A 25,169-nucleotide genomic window follows, 5' to 3' on the forward strand; every position below is an offset into this window, starting at 1 on the left:
TATATATATATATATTCATATTGCGTTTGGCTGAAATAAGAAACTTTTTAATGAAACTAAATTACTTTCTTATTTCAGCCAAACACAATATGAATTTGTGATATATATATATATATATATATATATATATATATATATATATATATATATATATATATACAGTGCTATGCATAAGTTTAGACACCCATACTAAAGTTGACTAAAAAGAGGAATAAAAAATCATCTTTTGGAAATTAAACTTAATGCCTTAATTTAAAAAATTAGGAAAAATCCAACCTTTAAGGACACCAATTTTCTTAGTGAATGAACAATGTATCGTAAATAAATAAATGTTCTTCCTTAAAATACAGGGTGCATAAGTTTGGACACCCCATGTTAAATTCCCATAGAGGCAGGCAGATTTTTATTTTTAAGTATTTTTTTTAAAAAAATGTTTTAGGATACTATGCATCCTGATAAAGTTCCCTTGGCCCTTGGAATTAAAATAGCCCCACATCATCACATAGCCTTCACCATACCTAGAGATTGGCATGGTTTTATTTCAGTTAGCCTAATAGCTAGTTTGATTTGCATTGAGAGATGATCTTATGGAAAGTACCCCATGCCAATCTCTAGGTATGGTGAAGGCTATGTGATGATGTGGGGCTATTTTAATTCCAAGGGCCAAGGGAACTTTATCAGGATGCATAGTATCCTAAAAAAAAAAAAAAAAAAATACTTAAAAATAAAAATCTGCCTGCCTCTATGGGAATTTAACATAGGGGTGTCCAAACTTATGCACCCTGTATTTTAAGGAAGAACATTTATTTATTTACGATACATTATTCATTCACTAAGAAAATTGGTGTCCTTAAAGGTTGGATTTTTCCTCATTTTTTAAATTAAGGCATTAAGTTCAATTTCCAAAATATGATTTTTTATTCCTCTTTTTAGTCAACTTTAGCATGGGTGTCTAAACTTATGCATAGCACTGTATATATATATATATATATATATATATATATATATATATATATATATATTTATATATATATATATATGGTACCATTTTTTTGAAGCCCAAAAAGTGCATCCATCCATCATAAAAGTAATCCATATGACTCCTAAAGGCCTTCTGAGACGAAGCCATGCGTTTTTGTAAGAAAAATATAATTATTCCGTTACTGGAAGCCAGTGATTATGGTTTATAAAGTTATAATTTGGGATATTTTTCTTACAAAAACGCATCGCTTTGCTTCAGAAGGCATTTATTGATCCCCTGGAGCCATATGGATTACTTTTATGATGGATGGATGGATGGATGGATGTGCTTTTTTGGGCTTCAAAAAAGTAAAAAAAAAAAAAAAAACTCCCATTATAAAGCTAGGAAGAGCCAGGATTTTTTTTTTAATATAACTCCTATTGTGTTTGGTTGAAAGAAGAAAGTCTTACACACGGCTTCAGGGTGAGTAAATTATGGGATAATTTTAATTTTTTGGGTGAACTACACTGTAACCTTTTAAGAATCTCTCTAAGCACTTCTTCATTTAAGATGTAAGATGCACATGATGTTTCTGTCATATTTAAATCCTTATTCTAAGACAAAAGCATCAATTAAAAAGACTGCAATGATTAATGTTTGCTTATTGCCATAATAAAATAATAAAACTAAAGAAAATTTAAACTGTAGGCTACATGTCGAAAATGTTGGTAACAGGGTTAGGCCTAAAGTTAATCTAAAGTTTCTATTAATGTTAACCTCATTTTACTGATACTTCGTTCAAAAAGAGGGGGGAAAAGACTTAATTCTTCAAGTTTTCTTGATTGTTTGTGTTCAACCCTTTTCGTAAGTGTATAAGGGACAGGTAGGCCTAACATTCCGTTGTTGTGGAATAAATCGGGCAATTATTAGTGTGACATCCAGGGGTAAAATGCTAAACGTGAGTGTCTTGTACTGTAAACAATATTCTATTATCTGGTATTTGTTAAGTAAGCCTGTTTTATAAATTCCTCGTGACGAGCCGCGGCAAACTAAACGCCTCAAAGTTGACAGAGTTTGTTTACTCAGCGCAGTTTGTGTAAGGGGCGTTTACTCCACTCACCAAACTCATGAAATTGCCAATGTACAAGCAAGATACCACAAGGTCTACTCACTTTGAAAAGTCACTCATAATGTTTGCTAAATAACATCTCTCTAGAGCAGCCATGGGGTCTGACGCGCAAAAGGAGAGACTCCTCGAGCTCTTCCACGCCTGTGATGTGGATCACTCCGGACGCATTGAGAAATGGGAGTTTTTGAAAATATGTTCCGAGCTGAAGGTCCGACCCACCGAGACAGATGACATTTTCTCCAGACTTGACACCGACAAAGACGGCACGATCAATCTGGAGGAATTTATGGACGGGTTTCTAGAGTCACACTTGTTGAAAGACGAGAAGATGAGCAGCGAACCCGCCGGGGAAAGTTCGTCTGCCGCCTTGGAGGATTTTAAATCCCGTCTGGGGGATCAGCTCAAATTCATCCCCAGGTAAAACACCTGTCAGGCTGTGCCATAAAGCTGTCAAATTAACTCAGTCAACCAAAATACTAAAGAATGCGTTAAAAAATTCTACAGTATTCATATATAGTCTATAAATTTAAAAGTCTATAATTTAAATTTATCCTTAAAGTTACTATATGGAAATTATTTAATTGGACTACAACATAACACAAAACCAGGTTAACAAAGCTAAATGTTTTTCTTATGGTAATATGACTTTCCATAATATTTCTGATTATTTTCCCATAGGAGTTTAACAAAAGAAGTTTAAAGAACATATTTAGGGTTATACCCCTCTGATTGCCTTCAGTTTTTTTTTTTTTTTCTTCCTTCCTTTTAATGATGTTAGCACAAAGGAATAAGACTTTTCAGTGGGATTCCTCCCTGCAAGCAATTTTGCGTTTAAAAGACGTCTAATAGCCGTCCAAACACAACCCAGACGTCTATAGGCTAAAACAAGGCAAAATTTGGGCTGTCAGTGAAAATGTAATAGATGTATAACCATAGCCCAAGAATAGACTAGTCATCAATTAGATAACAAAGAAAGAAATGAGTGAAGAAATGAAACCAAACACCTTGTAATCACTGTTGACTTTGCTTACTCAATGGAATATCGCGTAAGTTATTTAGGCAAAAATGACATGTAACCAAATTCAAGGTGATTTTGGTGGATTACTCATAGCCGGACTATATTGGGTCTATAGTTAACCTAGACAGTGAAATGATGGCTATTGCTTGCTTGCTAAATGATTTTGTAATTGGAGTCTTAAAATATCCTAATGGAAATTTTCTTAAAGGAAGTCCTTAACATCACACAAAACCTGGTAAAACCCACAAAACATATTTTAGCACACAGGGCAAGGAAAGTTTATTTATATAGCACATTTCATACAAAGTGTAACTCAAAGTGCTTTACAGAAAGATTATTATTTAAAAAAAAATCGCAATCATAAAAACTTTCTTAAGAAATATAAAATATTAGGCTACAATTAAAGTAAAAAGAAAAGAAATAATTTAAAATGAAATAAGATTACATTAAAAGGAATATGAGGGGCATTAAAGGAAAAGAGGATTAAAAAAATAAAAGAACTGTTCAGTGCGATCTGTACAGCGCAGAAACAGTGTGATGTGTTTTAACAGATGTGTTTTAATCTGGATTTAAAGGAAGCTACTGACGGGACATATCTGATATCCTCTAGATAGAAGCTGGTTCCAGCTGCGGGCTAAACGCCATCTCAGCATGTTTTAAATTTACCCTAGGTGTAACTGGCTTGATCTTTCCGATCTGAGAGCTCTGTTTGGTTAGTATTCTACGAGGTTCCAAAGGTTCCAAAAGGGGTTTTTCGCTGTGATGGCATAAGATCCTAAAAGAACCTAAAAGACCTAAATAAGACCTAAAATAATATTTTTTTACTTAGTGTAATGAACATTTTAATAACCTAAAGAACATTTGTTCTACTATAATGAACTTTGTGTGCAATGGAAAGGTTTCATGGATGTTAAAGGTTCTTCATGGAACCATCAATGCCAATAAAAAAAAAATATATATATATATTTAAGAGTTTTGATGTCAAAGTTTCTTCATTGAACCATATATGCCAATAAAGAACCTTTATTTTTAAAAGTGTGTAATCGGCGATGCAGCTACACTGCTTTTGCCAAACACTGTTTGGTAGACTGCAACTAAACAAATTAAATTTATCTTTATCTTTATTCTGGGCTGAAATGTTAAAATTTTAAAAGTATCACATATCAAAATGAAAGGGACAATTACACTATCTACACTATTACAATAACTAAATATATCTGACCTAGTTTTGGTTATCAGCCTGTGCAAATATCCAAACAGGTACACTGCCACCCATTTACCACAATGTACAGGTCTCCATATGTATGTAGAAATATGTGAAATTATTGAGGGAGATTTTATTTGTTTCATATTTGTGGTGAAAGCTGATGTTCTAAATCATGAAATCTTTCCAAGTCTACAAGTCCAAGTTGTACAATTTTAAATGTTCAAGTCATGAGAATTTGAGCTTTTGTTTGGTTGATGTCGGTCATGTCAGGACGGTGGAGTTGAAGCCAGAGGCTTGACATGAGACACATCGCCTTCATGCCCGCTAATGTCGACAGAACATCGATTAGTTGTGGACTATCAATACCTCTCTTATTTCACTCATCAGCCATAGCATCTGACACCACAAGTGCTACTTCATAAAAGAGAACAGCAAAGTCATGAGGCTCAAAAACATGCAGTTATGAACAACCTGGCACCAATTTATTAGACTTCATTGGGTTGAATATTGCCTGAAAAACACATGATTGTCCTTAAGTTTAACCTTTAGCTTTAACCTCAATAACTCAACAAGATGCATAAATGTTTTCCATAAATGTGTATGCAGAGATCTTTCATTATGTCACAATAGTTTTAATGCTTGTCATATTTCGTTGGGTGATCCCCAACAATTAGTTTTACATAAATTCTGTGAATAAATACTACAGATGATTCTTTCTTTTCCAGTTTACATTTATGTAAGTTTTAATGGCTTGGTGTTGTTTTTATGTGTGTAGGATTGAGCCAGTATCAACTCTGTTCCAGAACATCAGTTTGACGGAGCCCAGAATGGTCCCTCAGTATGAACGAGTTCTCCTCAGTTTTATCAAAGAGATCCGAATACTGAACACTGAAATGGAACATCTGGCACTTGCTGTAAAGAGGTACACACTCTCATGCACATAGGCTACATACTCTTGTGGCCAGTTTTCTTCACCTTGTTTTTAATAGAAACTGGGTGCAGTTGAAACCTTCAGAGCTCTTCAGAAATTCTTTGCAGCATCTTTATGGTTCTTGAGTTGCTTAATAGTTCCATGCAGCTCAAGGGCCAAATTTACTAACAGCTTGCGCCAACGCAAACCTTCTTTTGCCGTTAAAAAACTACTGGCAGGGTTTACTAAAGACACGCAGTGAAAAATTTGAGCTGAAAAGGCATGGAAAGTCATTTTTGTGGCTGACCTTATTGCATATGCATTTGTAGGAGTTTCCCTTTCAGATGCAAAATTTATGGGAGGAGAGTATTTAAATGAATCATCCAAGGTGATTTACTAAGGGTTGCTCTAGTCGGGTAACGAGTTACTGGTATTTGCGTCATTATTTAACTCCCCAAAAAAGCATATCTTAAACCAGGCACTAATTTGCGCTGCTCTTGGTAGATTGAGTTGGTCATTATGCAAATTATCCGGCTGCGTCTGTGTTCTTTAATCTGCGCAATGTCAGTAAATCATGCGCTGAACGTTCCACTCCCATCGGCGCTGTTATGGGATTGCGCTCTCACGCTAATTTGCCCCGTTTAGTAAATCTGGCCCTAAATGTGATGTTACTTTTTGGGTTTGTACTTTGGTTGTCCTGGTTCTTTTGGTCCGGACCAAGAAAGAAAATGATACATTTAGTCCTGGTTCATTTAGTGTGCACACTGTCATTTGTATGACCAACCCTAAAGACAAAAACAACGAAAAAAGGTTTTTATGGCATATATTTTGTGACGGAACTTACCAAACATCCCAAACACAATGTTGTGTGCTGGGTTCAATGCGTTTGTTATATGGTGGTATTTTTACCAGCTGAGAACTCACAAAAAGCTTAGAAATTGTGTAAAGGAGTCAAAACAATGCCAAAAATTTCTGTCACACACAAACCAAGATCTGCTGCAGGAAGACAATGTTTCCAACACCTGTACCAAACTGTAATCGGCTACGTAACTTCTGGAGGTATAATTCTGTTCTTTTTAGGGTGGCATCTTGTGACATTACGTCCTGTTTTTGGTTTGTTTGGATGTCTTTGGTCCGTGTTGCGTTGATATTTCGGTTGAACCGCACCAGAGTTCGTTTGAAAGCAGACCGAGACCCACTTTTTCAGTGTTTGGTGCTCACCAGGGTTCGGGTGGCAGCGTTCACACTTATTCAAATGAACCGCACTAACAAAGCAATCACACTAGAGTTCGTTCAATCAAACCAAAACTGTCAAGTGTGAAAACAGTGTTCCCTATCAGTCGCTCATGTTCGACGTAACGTCGACGTGACAACGTAATTGGGATCACTTCCGGGAGCCCTATCATCTTCGAGTGTCTACAGAATGAGCCAATGAACGTTGGCATGCGTGAATCGCGTCACGCGCCCCGCTCCGCCGCGTGGGTATAAACAGGAAACGGGCGCACACACACATTGTCTTTCACTTCGGAGCCGAGCTTCCTGTTTGTCTCCAGCAACAAGACTCTGCATGTTGAAGATCTCTTTGTTCGCCTCTCCCTACAGTGTTGGTGTGACTGTGCGTTCAGCGAGTGGCCGCGGGCTGAATTACACCTCAAACAAACTGCTGTTTTCACAGCACAAATTTCTGAGTCGATTTCGGTGGCCGTTCCCTGAGAGTGCACAGCAGATCTCTTTGCTGTGTATCGTGGCCATTCTCCCTAGGTGCCTCAGCACTGCTGAGAGAGATTAAAAGAGTACTTTCTTCTTATAAAGAGCAAAACAAGCATGACACTGCGTCCTTTTCAGGATGTCATTCCGCCTGTGCGTTTCTGGATGCGGTCGTTCCCTGGCGCCAGCAGACGGCCACAATTGCTGCCTCTCGTGTTTGGGCATTCAGCACGTTGAGGCAGCCATTGTGAATAGTTCATGTTCCCATTGCGGGAATATGACTATGGCAGCATTGAGATCGAGACTCGCTTACCTCAAGGGAGGTGGAGTCCCCTCGCCTATGCCCCGATCTAGTGCCTATTCTGGACCTCAGAATAAGACCTACTTCGGTGCTTAGCCAGGGTGATCTGAGGATTACCGTGAGGGCTTCCCTGCCGAGGCAATCTCCGTGGGTCCCTCACGCCTCACAAACGCTGCCGCCTTTGGAGCCTCCAAAGGAGCGTGCTGGTCCTTGTCATGGACAACCAGTCGTGTCCTTTGGAGGCTCCACCTGACAACCAGATGTCATTTGCAGCATCGGAGGGGGAGCTTCAGTCCTCTGGAGATGAGGATTCGGCTGCGTTACCACCTTAGGGGAGTGTAGCGTTGCCTGAGTCCAATCCAGAATGGGCGACTATGCTTTCCCGGGCTGCCGAGAAGGTCGTCCCTCCTCCACGTCCCGAACCTTCTCAGTTGGACGATTGGTTTCTCGGGGCGGGCTGTGCTGGTTCTCAGCGCACCGCCCCGGTACCATTCTTTCCAGAAGTGCATGAGGAGCTCACTAGGACGTGGACGGCGCCTTATAGTGCCAGAAGCCATCCTAGTCGATGGAGGAGCAGCTAAGGGGTATGTGGATGTCCCGCTGGTGGAGCGTGCCGTTGCGATGCAACTGTGTCCAGCGTCCGCCTCCTCCTGGCGGGGTAATCCACGCCTCCCATCCAAGGCTTGTAAGTTTTTGTCCAATATCGGTTCCTGGATGCCCCTCTTACCCAGGTTGGGTTATTGGGCGATGCGATCGAGAGCTTTGCCCAGCAGTTCTCGGCCGCCCAGAAGCAGACGGAGGCCATACGGCACATCCTGCCAACCACGGAAGTCAACCACGGAAGTCACCTCAGCCACCTAGGGCTTCGGGTCAACTGGGAAAAGAGCAAACTCACCCCTGGGCAGAGGATCTCTTTTCTTGGTATGGAGTTGGACTCGATCAACATGACAGCGTGTCAGTCAGTGTTGAACAGCGTGAGCTCGCTCAGACGCAGAACAGCGGCACCAATGAGATTTTTTCAGAGGCTCCTGGGGCACATGGCATCTGCAGCTGAGGTAACGCTGCTCGGATTGCTTCATATGAGGCCGCTCCAACACTGGCTCCACGATCGAGTCCCAAGATGGGCGTGGCAGAGCGGCTTGTGCCGGGTCCAAGTTACCCCTCACTGTCGCCAAACTCTCAGCTTGTGGTCGGACCCTTCGTTCCTGCGGGCAGGTGTTTCTGTTTAGTCAATCGCTCGTAAGGCATGTGCTAGTTATTATCCATAAGGATCAATGTTGCATATGGTATAATAATGAATGGAGTTGTTTGTCTCTCTATGGACTCTTTCAGAGAAGCTGACAGTCTCCTTTCTTTTCTGTATGGACTTGTTTTTCTTGGTTTCAGCCTATACCCTAGACTTGCTATATAGCCTAAACTATGGCACGAGCACAATAAAGATGACTTTGAGTGAACTGCACTTCTGTGTTTGTGTCATTCTTGATCCCCAGATCTGGTGTTCTACTCTGCTCTGCATTGATCGTTGACTTCTGCTATCCAATTTTATCTAACACTTACTGAAATACTTCTGCTAATCAGCTGTGGGCCACTATTACCTAAAATTGTGTACATTAATGCAGATTTTCTGTTGTTCTTACTACTTTGAGTAAAGATAAAGGATGGAGCAAGATTTGTTTTAGAAATGTTTGTTACATCAGTTATTCAAGTTAGTGCTCGGCCAACATATGTTATTGATACAGTTCCCACATGTGTACCACAATAAATTAGAAATATACACATCAGTTTGTTGATGGACAGACGCTTGTTAATGCTGATGTAGAAGCATTACAGGTGCAACATCTCATGATGAACGTCAAACTGAGTAGCGTACCACTGAGAAGCGTCCTGCTCAAGTCGTCCTTGCGAGGTTCGGGTTCAATAACTAGTTCTTCCAATGTTTCATCATCGGACTTGCGCTCGGACTGATGGCAAAATCATGATAATGTAAACGGTAGACCAATCACAGCAGACTGGGCCATCTGGCCAATCAGAGCAGAGTAGGCTGGCAGAAAGAGGGATATAGAGAGATTGAAAAAATGTGGTGTAAAATAAACTGTTTTTTGACCTTTGATGCATGTAAACCTCTAAAACAATATTAGGAGCCTTCAATATGGCATGATAATAGGGGCACTTTAAAAAAAGAAAATTCAGTAAACACTCTATTTTAAAGTGTCCTTGTTACACTTTACATGTAGTTACTATTCTGTCATCATTTGCTGTCATTCCAAAACTGTGTAACTGTCTTTCTTCTGTGGAACAATTTTTTTGTCATACAATGGAGGTCTGTGATAACCAAACCTTTTTGGTTAACAACATTCTTCAAAAAAATAATCTTCTTATGTGCTCCACAGAAGAAAGAAAGTTTGGGTGAACTATTTCACTAAGAGTATTGTATATTGTTACGTATGTGATGACTAATGTTTGTTATGTGGGTGTTTGTTCAGAGCTCAGGATCAGTCGGCTATACAGTTGAGTGAGATGGAGGAAGAGATGGATCACCGCATCCAAACTGCAGAGAGAAACACACGTCTACAGGTGAGGAGACAAACACAAGACCTGGCTGATCCAACCTCAGGAGTAATATATACTTTTAAAGGAAAGGTTCTACATAGAACCTTGAAGGGTTTTGTTAGGCGCTTCATTTAGACAGTTTAAGGGGTTCCCATTATTTTATGGATTTAGTTTTATTTAATTTAGTTTTATTTCCTTTTTAATTTAATCAGTTACATTTTTGGCGTAATTATTTTTATTTTCAAGAGCAACTGTGATTGTAGAGAAGTTAAGGGATCAGGGAAGAAGAAGGTGGGAACCGGCAAACGTTTCAAACACACTTTAATAAATAAACAAACACAAAACGAAAGTAAAGAGGCAGCCCCGCACGGACGACTGCCACACACACATAAACAAAACACAATGTAAAATCCAGGCCTGGTCCTCTCTCGCCCTTCACTGTCGTCGCTTCTCGTTTTATGCTCCCGAAGCTCCTCCGTTGGCACCACCAGCCTTTTCTCTTTTTACATTTTCAATCCCACCCCAACAAACCCAGAACAGACCGCCTGAGAAAAAAAAAAATGATATTTGATATGTGAAAATAAGAATATATTGATGTGTGTGTGTATATATAAATACACACACACACACACACACACACACACACACACACACACACACACACACACACACACACACGGATACATTATATATATATGTATATATATATATACACACATATATTATATAAACACAAACTTTTATGTTAGATGCAATTAATCACAATTAATCGAATTAACAGCACTAATTCTAATATAATATATAACTTAAAATTATCAAAATAATGGTTCATTTTCATTTTTAAATGTTGATTTGTAATGATCGCTTATCTTAAAGGAACTGATTAGGCTGGTATGTTACCAAACATTTGAATGTTTTTTGCAAGCAACCCTTATCTATAGTCCAGAAATATTCTGCATTTTATTTTCCATCGTCACTGTAATCAAGCGTTGAAGTAATATATAATCAATTACAATTTTAGTGTTGGTATTTGTATTATTTCTATGGATACAGCACTCTGTTTATTTTGAGTTAGGAGTTGACATACACAACTCTAAAGGAATTGGTACAGGTGTTTGCTGTGATCTGGGTTCCAGCCAAATCATATGAGTGTCTTGGATCACTTTCAAGGCTTAATTTATCCACGACGTCACATTTTAGTGCAGACAATCTTCGACAGTCCTGTGTTTGTTCTTGTTCCTTATCTTAGAGCCGTGTTCCGCGACTTCTCACGTTATGTAATGTAAAATGAACTGACTGTTTGTTCAGTTGTTGCACCTGTTCAAGTTCCTGTAAAAAGAGACAAGCATTTGTACCTATGAATGCATTCTGCAGCCTTTTGTTCCCTTAATTGTCTTGATTTAATGTTTTACTTTAGTAATGTCTTTAGTTTTTTCCAATCCAACACATTTTACTCAGTGTATAATTTTTTTTGTCCTTATAATGTTATAACATTGTATTATTTTTAACCCCAGCATATGGTTTCTGTCATTTTCCCACAGGAGTCTAAAAAAGCAGAGACGACTCTGAGCAGCATGAAACACCAGTACGAGTCTCAGATATGTGAACTTCAGCAGAAGATACAGACTCTGCAGATGGTGACTGACTCCTACTAATAACAGGCTTATATAGTTTTAGCTGTATAAAAGTTGGTTTCAAAAAAGTTGGGGTTTAATAGACAATTAATATTGAGTTATATAATCGATTTAACTGCACTGACACTATCAGATGAGAACTGAAGACTGAATTAAGCTGGGAAATGACTCCATTGTCTTCTGTAGAGCCGCTTATAGCTGAAAATGAATTTGATGAAATTGCAGCATTAACACTGTTATTTTCCTGTTAATTACTGTGATGCTGCTTTGAAACAATCTGTAGACAAGATTTATTTTTGATTTTTGATTTTTTTAGATGGAAAACCAGAACAGGAGTACCAGCCTCAAAGAGGAAACCTCAGCACTGAAACGACAGAACAATGAGCTAATGCTGGTATGCCTATTTATCGAAGCTTGTTTCCACCACAGAATAAAACATAAAAAAGGTAATTGCGACTTTTTGTCTCACAATTCTGACTTATTTTCTTGTAATTGCGAGTTTACATCTCACAATTCAGAATTGCATGATATAAACTTGCAATTGCAAGTTATAAAGTCAGAATTGCGTGATATAAACTTGCAATTGCAAGTTATAAAGTCAGAATTGCGTGATATAAACTTGCAATTGCGAGTTATAAAGTCAGAATTGCGTGATATAAACTCACAATTGCAAGTTATAAAGTCAGAATTGCGTGATATAAAGTCGCAATTGCAAGTTAAAAAAAGTCTCTATTTTTTCCTCAGAATTGGACTTTATAACACGCAATTGCGACTTTATATCTCACAATTCTGAGAAAAGAAGTCAGAATTGCGAGATATGGCAATTGCGAGAAAAAACACCAGAAATATTTCAGTTTAGATCTCGTAATTCAGACTTTATTTCTCACAATTGCTGGTTTATATCCCGCATTTCAGACTTTTTTTTTAATCTCACAATTCAGATTTTATATTTCACAATTCTGAATAGTGAGATGTAAACTTGCAATTGTGAGATAAAAAGTCGCACTTATCTTTTAAATAGTTTTATTCCGTGCTGATAAACAAAAGCTTTCCTACTTCGAATCTTAACAAAAGTTATGTATGATATTATATAATGTGTTTTTGTCTTGTTTCTCTTTTTCAGCAAAACCAGAAGTTGAAACAGGAGCTTTTGGAGTCCCACACTAATGTTGCGTTCTTGCAGAGTGAGCTGGACTCTCTGAAGAGTGATCTCACAGACCAAAGCATCAACTTTGAACGGTACTGAGCATCTCTCTCTCTCTCTCTCTCTCTCTCTCTCTCGCTCTCTCGCTCTCTCTCTGTGTGCGTGCTGGCGGCATCTCAGCATTCACATTTGACTTAGTTATTGATGTATATGTATTGAACCCTTTGGATTCTGATCTTCAGACCAGGAATTTTTAAGAACCCCATCAAATATGTATTCTGAAGTAACCCAGACTATCTCTTCTGATTCTAACCCTCCCTATTGGATACGTCAGTGTCAATAATGAAAGAACATAATCATTCCCCCGCATGAGCAGCTGTAAACTGGTTTTGTGACTGTTTGCAGTGCTGAAATCGTCAGAGCAGGATATCCTGGTGTCACACATTACACTGCACAGGAATGTCTGAACCTTGTCACCTAGTAACGACAAAACAGAGCGCAGTTTACTTGTGTGTGAGTGTCCCAGCGTTATTATAAGGAGTATTACAGTGTAAAAAACGTTGTCAGGTAACCCAAATATTGAATGACTGAATCAACCTGACTACATTAGGTTAAGCCAACGAAACAGCCAGACCTGAATGGTAGAAAAAGCTCCTTAAGATAACAGTTGCAATTTGTTTTACAGTATAAAATTAAGAAGTGGTGTTTGCTAGTGCAGCCATTACCATTTATTTTGTTTGTTCTTACTGTGTACACATGCATTTGAACTAACCTCAAATAAGTAACATAAGTAACATAAATAACCTCATAAGTATTAAAGTTTCTTTTTTATTATTACTTAAAGAAACATACAAAATACCAAACAAACCTCAAAATACAAATCTTACTACGTTTCAAAAAAGTTCAAATAGCAGCAAACAGTATAGATAAACACCATAAACCTAAAGAACAAAACGGAAATTAAATAATAAATAAAATATTACAAAAGGGGGTTATCATCAAAAAATACATTCGGAAGATTATATAATTTAAGGGCTTTTTTGTTACGCACGAGTCTTAAAGATTTGAAGAAGATCATTAAATCTTTATGGAAAAGTAAGAAAGTAGGAGGGTTCTTAAAGAATCTGCATTTGTGTATGAAGTAATTGGCCAACAGCACAATATTGTTCACCAAAAATTCATGATCATAATTCAAAGAAAAAGAAATATTTTATATTTATATTACATATTTCAAACTTAACCAAACATAAAGGTCATCCCAGATTTTTTTTTTTATTTGCATAAATAAAATAAATGTTCCAATGACTCTATGTAATAAGTATTAAAGTTTGTTGATTTGTGTGCAGAGATGAGGCTCTTATGAAGTGCTTTTCTGAGGAGAGAGATAACCTGGAGAGACAGATCGAGGTGCTTCAGTGAGTTGAACACACACAGCACTACATGAAACTGCTATCAATGACACTCCAGCACAGCTAGAAACATGTCAGGCTAACAGCAGAAGCTGTTAAACATTTAAAGCTGTTTCTAAGCCACTTTTAGGATTCACTTGCAGGTTCTTTGTGACAATAGAAAACAAGCCCAAACACTGTAAATTCAAAGTGGAGATGCAGTTCAGTTAGTAAAAAAGTTAAATTAGTCAAATGAATGTAATATTTACGTGCCTTTACTCTTTTAATTGCTCTCCCAAACATCTTTAAAGTCCGCATGAAACGGAAGTTCTGTCATTACAACTCTTGGATTGTTTGGCATGGTAATGGATATGACAATGTTGATATACACAGCCCGGCCAAAAAAAATGGTTTCTGAAAGCACACTGCACTGCTAAGGCAAATGCTGACTAAATATATAAAGGTTGAGCATGTGAGCTCATTGGCTCCACTTTAACCAATCAGCTGTGCTCTATAGAGAATTATGTGTTAAGGACCTATCATCTGCACTATCTAGAGTTTCATGACAGAACTTATTTGTGTTAGTCTTTTCTTCCCTATTGTGATGTATATTCGAGTGAAACAGCTTCTTGAACAAGAAAAAATGTGGGACTTGATTTTAGTAAAGTTGTGAAGTTAGTTCTTGGTCGAGTATATTTTGTTTAGTTTTGGTTTGTTGCTTTATTGTTTTTGTTGTTATTGTTTTCCATATCCAGGGCTGCAAACAGAAAGCTCCATGACAGTAATGACAGTTTACGTACGGCCTTGGAGAACAGTCAGAGTAAGAGTAAGTCTCAGGTAAGAAACCCATTCTGTCCAGAGCCTTTGTTTAATTTTAATGATGTTGTAAAATGGATTAAGCTATTTGAGAGCAATGCTTGCTGAACAGGGTAATGCTTTGATGACTGTGTGTGTGTTTTTTAAGAGGCATGGATTAGGGTTCAAGTCAACTATATTTACATTTCTGCTTATCTACTAGGACAGAATGATTTTTTTTCTAGACATATTTTTTTTTTTCTCTTACAGCGTGTTAGTGGACTCTCACCTGGAGTTTACAGAAAGAATTCCTCTCATTTTGATCGGTAAGATATTTGCATAGATATTTGCAGATAACATTAGAGTTTTTTACTACATGCTGTAATATGTAGAACCCTATTGCAATGTATTGATATTGATCACACATTCTAAACCCTAAACCTTAGTATTAAACCACTGCATTAATTCAGCACAAACATTCTTTGTTTTGTGCATTTAGGAAATGCAAATATAGATTCTTATAACTTTGATGTTGTCACAATGAAAACTTGCTTAGATGCTGTAACACGTGTGCGGACGAGGACTATGGTCCTCATTTTCGGCTGATGGAGGGTCGCAGGCTGAGCTGTGAGGCTCTGGCCCTGGCGCTGTGCGACCCCATGCGCAGACGCAGCTTTGAGGAAGACAGCCTCCCCGACAGCGGCATGTCTACCCTGCGCTCAAATATGGGCTACGATTATGAGCATCAGAGATCTTCCTTGGAAGGTTTCCTGGACTTCCAAGCAGAGGACAACATCACCACTGAGTCTGGAGACACATCAGATACAGAGGTATGATGTCAGTAAATGTTCCCAACCAACCATTCAAACACTATGCTCTCCATCATGCTCTATTAGAAATACATACCTTTAAAAAGAGATTACAGAAATAATATACTTTGAAAGAATATACCTAAGTATGAACTGAATGTAATGGTTTCAGATACTTAGTTACATGTTAACTGCAAATAAATATATATATTTTTTACTTATATTAAATGCAATTAGCTGTGCATTGCTTTTTGCTTAAATACATCTTTTTATGTAATTTTATAATTACTTCTATTGTCTCTGACATACTTAAAGTGTACTGCTAAATGTACTGACAATAATTTATGGTAAACTAAAATATACTTTGATGTCTATTGACATTTCATGAATTTAAATGTATTTATTTATAATTACATATCTGTAATGATGAAGTTGTAATTTAGCGCTTTTAAAAGACAATTTTTTTTTTTTACAATAGATAAGTAGGCTGAACCAAAACATTTTAAGAGGTGTAATTTCTTGACCATCACAAGCGTTACTGTATATACAGTATGCCCTTGAATCATTCTCAGACTTAATGCTGACAGCATTTTGACAGAAGATCTTTTTAATGAAATCTGAGAGATTTCTGTCCCTCCATTGACAGCTATGCAACTACCACTTTGACTTTCAATTTAAGTGTACTTAAGTGCGTTAAGAAACAGTCATTAATATATGTACTCTCTTTAAGTACACTTAAGTGGCCTTTTATTTCATTTAAGGTACAATATGTAAGAATTTTGTATCAAAATATCCAAAAACCACTAGCACAGTGTTATCTATTTCAGATACACTTGTTACTGTGTACTGAGTAATATTAAGCAACTACATGTACTTACTATAGGGTTAGGGTAGGATTAGGATTTGGTTGAGGGTTAGTTGCATGTAATTATGCATAATTTACTGTTATTACTATGGTACATGTAACATATGTAACAAGGACACTGTAAAATAAAGTGTTACCTATATTTATTTCAATTGTTTACCTACATTATCCTAAATGTTTCCAAGAATTTGTAAATTCTGAGAAATTCATAATTTTAAATAGTGCCCATCCCTTGTCACTTGTCGCCTGTCACATTTACATTTTACATTTATTCATTTAGCTGACGCTTTTATCCAAAGCGACTTACAATTGCTATACATGTCAGAGGTCGCACGCCTCTGGAGCAACTAGGGGTTAAGTGTCTTGCTCAGGGACACATTGGTGTCTCACAGTGGATTCGAACCCGGGTCTCTCACACCAAAGGCATGTGTCTTATCCACTGCGCCATCACCACCCCTATCAATGACGCCTGTCACTGACGTAATATCCACGTTATCCCTGGTTTTCCGCTCGTACTGCCATAGTAACCATGGTGACAGATGTGGACAACTGCGTAACGTCTAGCGTCACGGCGCGTTACCTCACAAGTTTAATTTGTTACATAAACTGACTGATTCAGCACTTGCGGGTAGTTCGGTAGAATGAAATGTCCTCATTCCTTTATATCTGCGGGACTCGCATTGTGACGTTGATATCTGTCTCTCATTACAATGTTAAAAAACATGAATGTATTCACTCATCCATAACCATTATTTCCCATAAACATGATTAGATCCATCGGCATGACGACAAGTTCCATGATTCTGCTTATTCACTGCGTCATCAATCTACGCCTTTGTAAGAGGTTATCGACTTCTAACGGTGAAAAAAAAATACATTTTGTAACTTTTTAATATAATATTTGAAAGTTGTTTTTTGAAAATATGCTTTTAAGATTTGAAGTACATTAAAGTGCACATTTAACAAAAAATGTATTCGTTTTATTCTAGCTTAATGCATTCTTTTGCATTCTAACACTTGAACGTGGGTAAGTTTAATAAAAAAAGCAACATTTTGAGCTACTACGTCTGGATGGGATTCAGAATGATGATCAAAACATATATGGAGTAGATCGAGTCCATAAACACCCCCAAAGCTTCACAGTCCTATAGCTCGTCCTGGGTCAACATTTCATTCAGTAACATTAGGCAGCTTTGATTTAAATGCTTTTCAATGTTGATGATCGTGTTATTTTACATATGCATCTGCTTACATATGCTATCGCTTGTTTCTGCTTTTGTGCTCCTGTGTTTTGATCAGGAGATTCAGAACTCTTTCAGAAGATACCGCCCCTACCATATACAGTAATATTGAAAACACGGAAAGCCAGAAAAGTGGCATGTTAATAAATAGTAAATATTATTAAGCACGCTTTTTTTTTCACAAGGGCAGAATGTCATGAATGTCGTAGTGAAGGAGAATAATAGTATTTTAAGACCACTCAAAAAGCTACAGACTTTCAACACGTTCCAGGTCTTATTGTGACTGATTCACTGGTGCATATTCATACAAAACCACAGTCCAATCAACTCAAAAATGATCCCTGACAAGCAATATTTGCTTGTTTATTTGCTAAATCTGCTCAGGCAGCTGTTTTTCTAAAAAATGATGTTCTTAAACTGATGAAATAAATAGAAACAGTCCCACATGCTGTTGTGGCTATAAATCTTCATTTTTCAACAGTCAGATTCATTCTTCAGGTAATTGTTCTGTATGATTCTGATTATATGATCCAATTTTTACGTAATACATTTTTTTTTTTTTTACATTGAATAATAAAAACTTTTTGAGAATAAAAATGTCAACCAAGCATACTAAGTATGAACAGATAATGAATAAATCAAAGGCATCTCCCTGTGTGTTCTTAACTTGCTGTCATTTCTGGATCAGTCAGATTCCTGTTTTAAAATATGCTGTTCGCTCAGGTTGTGGAAGCGCAAGAAGAGGCTGTGATTGGGTCGGACAGCGAATCCGTTCTGAGCTGGACTCTGTCAAAGCCTGCTCAGAAAGATGAAGTTACTGCTTCAGGGAAGAAATGCCTCTCTGCCATCTTCACCGAGGTACTGGATTCACCTGCCAGAAGTATCATAAAGGCTTAAATTTGACCCACGGCATTCTAAATCCTGAACTCAAACAAATCCCAGTCCTGAGACTCAAAGTCTAAAGCCCAAATGTGTGTGCATCTGTGCAGAGAGAGCAGGATGATTTGGCAGTGACTCAGCCTCCATCCGAGAAGGCTTACAGGATTGTGCTGGCAGGAGACGCCGCTGTGGGAAAGTCTAGTTTCCTCCTTCGTCTCTGTAAGAACGAGTTCAAAGGCAACACTAGTGCCACACTGGGTAAGACTTTCTAACGCTTAACTGCACTTAAATTTAATCTTTAACTGTCACAAATATTGTTAAACAATGTGTCTTTTTCCTTTCAGGGGTTGATTTCCAGATGAAAACTTTGGTGGTGGATGGTGTTCCAACAGTGCTGCAGTTATGGGACACAGCTGGACAGGAAAGGTAAGATCCCAGTGCCCAAAATCAAGTTGAAGCCCGAAACATATTTATACCCCTTTTTGGTCTTAAAGGTTGTGACACACCAAACCGACATCATAGAACTAGCGGTGACACAAGCCGACTGTGATGCCATTTCGCGTCACCTGTGTCTGGTTCAAAAAATTGTGCTTGAACACACTGCAAAGACTACAGCCAACTAGAACGCACATTCTTCGCCTGTGTGAGAGGAAATAACTATCTATACCAGCAGGTGGCAGTAGTAATTCGTGACCTGGGGCCTCATTTATAAAACTTTGCGTAGGATTTGCGTCAGAAGTGGCGTACGGATGAAACATAGGACATGCGTACGCACAGAAATATTCAGATTTATAAAACCGTGCGCACGCACATCCTACGCAGTTTTTACTTAATAAATCACAATCAATTCTAAATGTAGCGCAGCTTTTGCGGCTTCATGTCACGCCCATAGTTGCCCATAAATAGTCCGTGAAACTCCCACAAGTTAATATTCATTGATTGCGAAATCATGGCAAACACTGAGAGGAAAACCAAGAAACGTAACTTCACTCACGTCATTACGCATTGTGATGGCATCATGGCATTTTATTACCATCCATTTGATTGCATCTGACAAGCTAGATGTGTTATGAGGATGAATTGCATAACATGCCAATATGATTGCAGAACATATTTCACTTTTGTGAAAATGCGTTAATTTGCATTTCTGTTGTAGCCTAATCTTCTTTTGATTTTGTTTGTTTTACAATGCAGATCGATCAAACGGGTGTTCATGTAGGCTGTTAATTGTAAGACTTGCTTTGTGAAGTCTTCATGTTATTTATGAGAGGCAGTATTGCCATTTCTTTTACACAACGGTCTACAGTTTCACACACTTTCACGTATTTCTTCCATCTGCCGACGGTGTCGCCATTTCTCATTTCACCCGTTTTTGTGCGTACGCCTGGGTCAGAGTTTGCGTGAAGGACCGCACATTTTCCCGTCAAGTTTGCTTTTAATAAATACCAATTATTGCGTAGAGAGCAGCGTACGCCTTCTTTTGTGCGTACGCAACGTTTATAAATGAGGCCCCAGGGCTTGACATTAACACCCACGGGTGTATTTCAGAAGTGGCATCTGAAATAATAAACTAAGTGCAATTTAGTGTCGTCAAAAATATTTTCGATACATATCGATACTGAAATATTTGGAAGGCTTCCAACATTAATTTTCCACAGAATAGATGGAATAGACTATATCAGCTGCACGTTCTTGCTCTCTCATCTCTCCGACAGCAAGTGACACACAAAACCGTCTCTCCTCATTCACTCGTTTTATTTGCTCTGGATGAATATTGTTGGTGTTACAGGACTCGAATTTCGGCATAGCATAGGATTGCACGCATTGCACATAATTGTACTCATTTCCACAGATGTTGTGCCCACACCCAAAGTTTGCGCACATTAAGAAAAAATGTTATCGCTTATTGCGCTTAAAAAGTCAAATACACACAAAATAATTAAAAATGCCGGGGAGTATTCACGTAAACACAGTCCAGTTATGTTTTAAGTGAACAAACAGTTAAGAAAACGCATAATGCGTCAGGTCTTAAAGTGACAGCAGCCTAATATACCATCAGCCAAATTATCAGATAATATTAAAAATATCTATATGGCAGTTTTTGCCCATGGTATCGATGTCAGGCTAGTGACTTTGGAAAACCACAAGCCACAGTGGCAGATGAGAGAAAAAAGTTAATGTCAAGCCCTGTTCGTGATTCGAAATGGGGAACCAAAACAAGGACTGCAGATATACAGTACAAACCGTAAACAAGGCAGTGCTTGCTTACCATTTTGAATATGAATCATGTTGTCAGCTGGTCTTCACTTTCTTAATTCCAGACAACCATGTTTTATGAAGATATTTGTGTATTGGAATGCTCAGGTAAGATGATGACTCTGTGTGACTATTCCTTGTTTTTTCATCCACTGGTTATTCTTTTTGTGCACATCTAAGCTGAACTGCCAATCAGAGTGATCTTTCTCACCGACTGCCCAATGGCAATTCAATATACTCAGTAAACTTGTTGCAAGGGTGTGTAGGACACATCACAAAAACCGACAATTGACTTGGTGTGTCACGGCTTTAAACTCTAAACTAATCGACCTGTTCTTCTAGACCCAGGATTCTTCTTACCTGAATGACCTCCTGAGATTTCTAGTTTTTCAAAAAATACAATTATTATTATATGATATTACGATATGCATACCCTGATGCTAGAGGCTGTGGTCTTTGGCATCCTTGTTAGCACACCCGTCTCCCACGCCTGAGACCCCGGTTCGAATCCCACTCTAAACAGGTCGAGTAGGACTGGTTAATTATTCTGGTGTCTCTTTTACAGGTTTCGGAGCATTGCTAAGTCTTACTTCAGGAGAGCTGATGGGGTCCTTCTACTGTATGACGTCACTTGCGAAAAGAGCTTTCTAAATGTGCGCGAATGGGTCGACATCATTGAGGTATTTTCTCGACGCTGTCCTGTTTAGCATATTTTTTTTTTACTACAGTAATTGTAAACTTATAATATTAGTTAAGGTTTCATACAAAACAGTCCTCATTTAGTTGACTTGACCACTTTCCAAACTCTAGGAATTAAATGCACTGTTTGTTCCTGGCGCGACTGTAAAATTTAGATTCTCTCTGTTCCACACGCATAACACTTTCATTTATCTTCAAAACACAAAGATATTTTAAATGAAATCTTATCTTATGAATCAAACAGTTTAATCCAAGTCTTCTGAAGAGACTTGATCACTTTATATGATGAACATTTAATTTAGACTTTTATTTACATAAAAACATAAACATAAGCTCAACTGTACTTGCTTCATGTGAAACAAACCTCATTGGTTCTTGCCGAAGCACAAAATGCTGCGTAACACAAGAGAATGAACCTCATTGGTTCTTGCGCATCAAGCAAGCATGCTGTTCCGAATATGAACAAAAGTCTTATGGTTTTAGAATTACATGATAGTGAGAAAATTATGATTTTTTTTTTTTCATTTTTGCGCGAACTGTCCCTTTAAGACTGTTGTTCATTGGGACAATCCTAGTTGCTGAACAGTCCTATGCAAATGTGTTCATGATATTTCTGAATGAAGCGTTTTTATAGCTTTGTTTCCATAAATGTTCTTGGTGAATTTAAGAGGAATCTTCTGAACATGTCTAAATAGATTTTTCTTGATCTTTTGGTTCTAAAGTTGAATGTACCCTGAAGTTTTTGATGATTTGACATTTTAAATATACACCTACAGTTAAAAGATACTGATATATGGAATGTTGCTGGGTTAGATTGAATAAGATACTGATTGATATTCATTTCTGATGCAGGATGTGTCCCAGGATGACATTCCCATCATGCTTGTTGGGAATAAGACAGACCTGAGAAAGGAAGCTCTTCTGGATGGAGTCACCTGTATTCCAACCAGCTACGGAGAGAAACTGGCCATGGTTCGTACCCGGACATTATTCACTATGATTTACCATTGCTTTCGGTTTTTTTTACAGGGATTGTTCACCCAAAAATGAAAATGATCATTATTTACTCACCCTCATACAAACCGTTTGAATTTGATTCTCCCCTGAAACACAAAAGAAAAACACACAGCTGGCTGCTCTTTTCCATGCAGTTTACCATGAACGGAGTCTGAAACTTTCAAGCGGCAAAATGGACACTAAACACCATGAACACACCATAAAAATAGTCTATCATAGACAACAAACTATCATAGGCTTCAGAAGACTGGACTTTTTTAACTTAAAGGGATAGTTCACCCTAAAATGAAAATTAAATCATAATTTACTCACCCTGGTGTTGTTCTAATGACGTATGCCCTTTAATGGACCATAAAAGGAGAATTTTAAAAAAATGTCCCGCTCAAACTCGTCCATATAATGGCAGTGAATGGCGACCAGCATCAAAAAGACGCAAAAGTATCACAGAATTATCCAATGTGACGTATCATACAGTATATTCCGAGTGTTCTGGGGGTAAACAATAGGGTTTGGGGGAAAAAAATAAACACTGAAATTGTATGTTTAATTTAACGTAAATCCTGACTTTGGCCATTGGTCTTCTGTGCAGTTTTTATTGCTGTAAGTGTAACTGTAACTGTGGCTGCTCTCTCCGTTCAGACATACAGTGCCTTATTCTGTGAGACGAGTGCAAAGGATGGATCCAACATCATTGAGGCTGTTCTTCATTTAGCCCGGTAAGCCCAGTCCACGATTCAAAATGAAATCACATTCTGTAAATACAATACTTCTGTCTGGTATACATTTTAAAGTCAACATCTGACTCCCAAAAATGATACCCAAATAGACTAAAGTTGAAAGGTGCATTTTTACAAAAACATGTCCAAATCACATTTCTCTCTGAATTCAAAAGACCAAGTTGAATTTTTTTTTTTAAATAAATACATACATATTTTCCCCCAAAGACAGTTTATTTTTTAAACTGATTATTTGTTTTTGTGTTTTCATGACAGTATTCAATTGAAAAAATAAATGTGTAAAGCAGTGATACAATTCATATAATAAAATGCAGGAAAAACGTAAAAATAATATTTTGGAGACATATTCTTGATAGGTTTTCTGAGATTCACCCATAAAGCGCTTTCAACACAAGAGGGCAGCAGATTGAGGTTTATTGAGTTTAATAATCTGAGCATAACGCATTGATGAACCCTTGTGAAGTGAATAAAAACACATTATTCTGACAGTCAAGCCTTCTTGTGTAATGTTTTGCAGCAAATTTCAGCATTCAGTTCACATCCGAAAATGAGAACCTAGGGCTGCCCAATTACGGCAAAAATCATAAACATGATTATTTAACACAGTTACTCATAGACTTTGCAAGCATCATGCATTTACTGAACAGTGGATTTCATTGAACTTTAAATATAATTGAAATGAAAACAAGTTAAAAAATATGCTATAATGTGTGTGTGTGTGTGTGTGTGTGTGTATATATATAATTTTTATTTTTTAATGCCATTACTTTGCTTTCATAATCATTGGAAGCCAAAATCATATTTGATTAATCGCCCAGCTCTACTGTTACCAAATTCACTTCCCAGCATTATACTTGCATATTAGCCTAATACATTTAAAAGTCAAGACTTAAAAGGCTAAATGTTTTCTCTTTCCTGCACTTTAGAGAGGTGACCAAGCATGCTGATGAGTTCAAGAAGCCCGTGTCAGTGGCCAAACTGTCTGGAAACAATAACAAAAAGATGCCAAGCCCAAACTGCTGCATGGGCTGATGCGTGTCCACGTCACATGACCCGGCGACAGCCCGTGTGCAGGTACGACGCGAGGCTTCGACATAGAGCTAATCAAATATTTAATCATTCAACTATTTATTCAAGTCACATTACATGGGAGATGCCGGTTTGCGATAGTCCAAGTTGTTTTCACTGTGCTAAATGTGTTCAAGTATTGTCCTCAGGACTGTCTCATAGCTTTGAGTCATGGGTTGCCTTTAACAGCCCTGCGTTTCACAGCTTTTATATTACAGACGATTATTAGTAGCTTATGAAGTGAACATACACTCAGTCAGGAATTTAGTACGCTGCACTTTGCCTTTATTTATTTCATGAAACCTTCCTTTAGCTAAGAGAGAAGGAATATATCATAGTAGTTCTGTAAGTGTGTGTGTGAGTGGTAATATGTGAAAGTTGAAATAATGTGAAAAGTTCTGTTTAAGTTCTAAGAAGTGTATGAAAAATGACAGAAGTTTTTTAACAGAACTGGAAGTTGATGCCTGATCCAAAGCCTTCATTTTTGGCTTGTAGCTTTAAATTATAAAAAATACATTTAAAAATGTTTTTTTTTTTCTTCCTTTACTTGCTCAGTGCTGAACCCATTTTAAAACAAGCTTTTGTGAAAGCTTTTATCTTTATACTATCATTGCTTTATGAATTTCTCAAGAGCACAGCTCATATATGTAACATTATATTGTGTAATAAACAGTGCACACTTAAAAAAACATTTATTATATGTTAAATGTATTCACAATTATATGAATGTCATGCTAATGTCTTATCTGTAATTCTTATTTCACTGTATTTAATTTGCATTTATAATTGAGTGAATGTTGGTTTAAATTTGAAATCTTAATAAGCAAAAATAAAGACTACAATGTTTTCACTCC

The 25,169-nt window shown here is 37.5% G+C and overlaps 1 protein-coding gene across 1 annotated transcript; it reads left to right on the top strand.

Annotated features, from left to right (window-relative positions):
- The first annotated feature begins 1,861 nt into the window (after window positions 1–1,861).
- Window positions 1,862–25,169, top strand: rasef (RAS and EF-hand domain containing). Its single transcript, XM_079896444.1, has 18 exons — window positions 1,862–1,919; window positions 2,178–2,507; window positions 5,091–5,237; window positions 9,717–9,807; window positions 11,325–11,420; window positions 11,734–11,811; window positions 12,541–12,656; window positions 13,908–13,976; window positions 14,705–14,786; window positions 15,015–15,070; window positions 15,301–15,574; window positions 18,383–18,517; window positions 18,649–18,796; window positions 18,883–18,964; window positions 21,360–21,474; window positions 22,346–22,465; window positions 23,150–23,226; window positions 24,174–25,169. The coding sequence occupies exons 2-18, from the start codon at window positions 2,185–2,187 to the stop codon at window positions 24,277–24,279; spliced, it is 2,115 nt and encodes a 704-aa protein (XP_079752570.1). The 5' UTR covers window positions 1,862–1,919; window positions 2,178–2,184; the 3' UTR covers window positions 24,280–25,169.

Source organism: Squalius cephalus (genome assembly GCF_949319135.1).
Source record: "Squalius cephalus genome assembly, chromosome: 16".
NCBI classification, from domain to species: domain Eukaryota; kingdom Metazoa; phylum Chordata; class Actinopteri; order Cypriniformes; family Leuciscidae; genus Squalius; species Squalius cephalus.

Coding starts and splice junctions, on each gene's coding strand:
- rasef (XM_079896444.1), top strand. CDS start 2,185: ATGGGGTCTGACGCGCAAAAGGAGAGACTCCTCGAGCTCTTCCACGCC. Junction 13,977..14,704: donor AGACAGATCGAGGTGCTTCA/GTGAGTTGAACA, acceptor TTCCATATCCAG/GGCTGCAAACAGAAAGCTCC. Junction 23,227..24,173: donor GCTGTTCTTCATTTAGCCCG/GTAAGCCCAGTC, acceptor CCTGCACTTTAG/AGAGGTGACCAAGCATGCTG.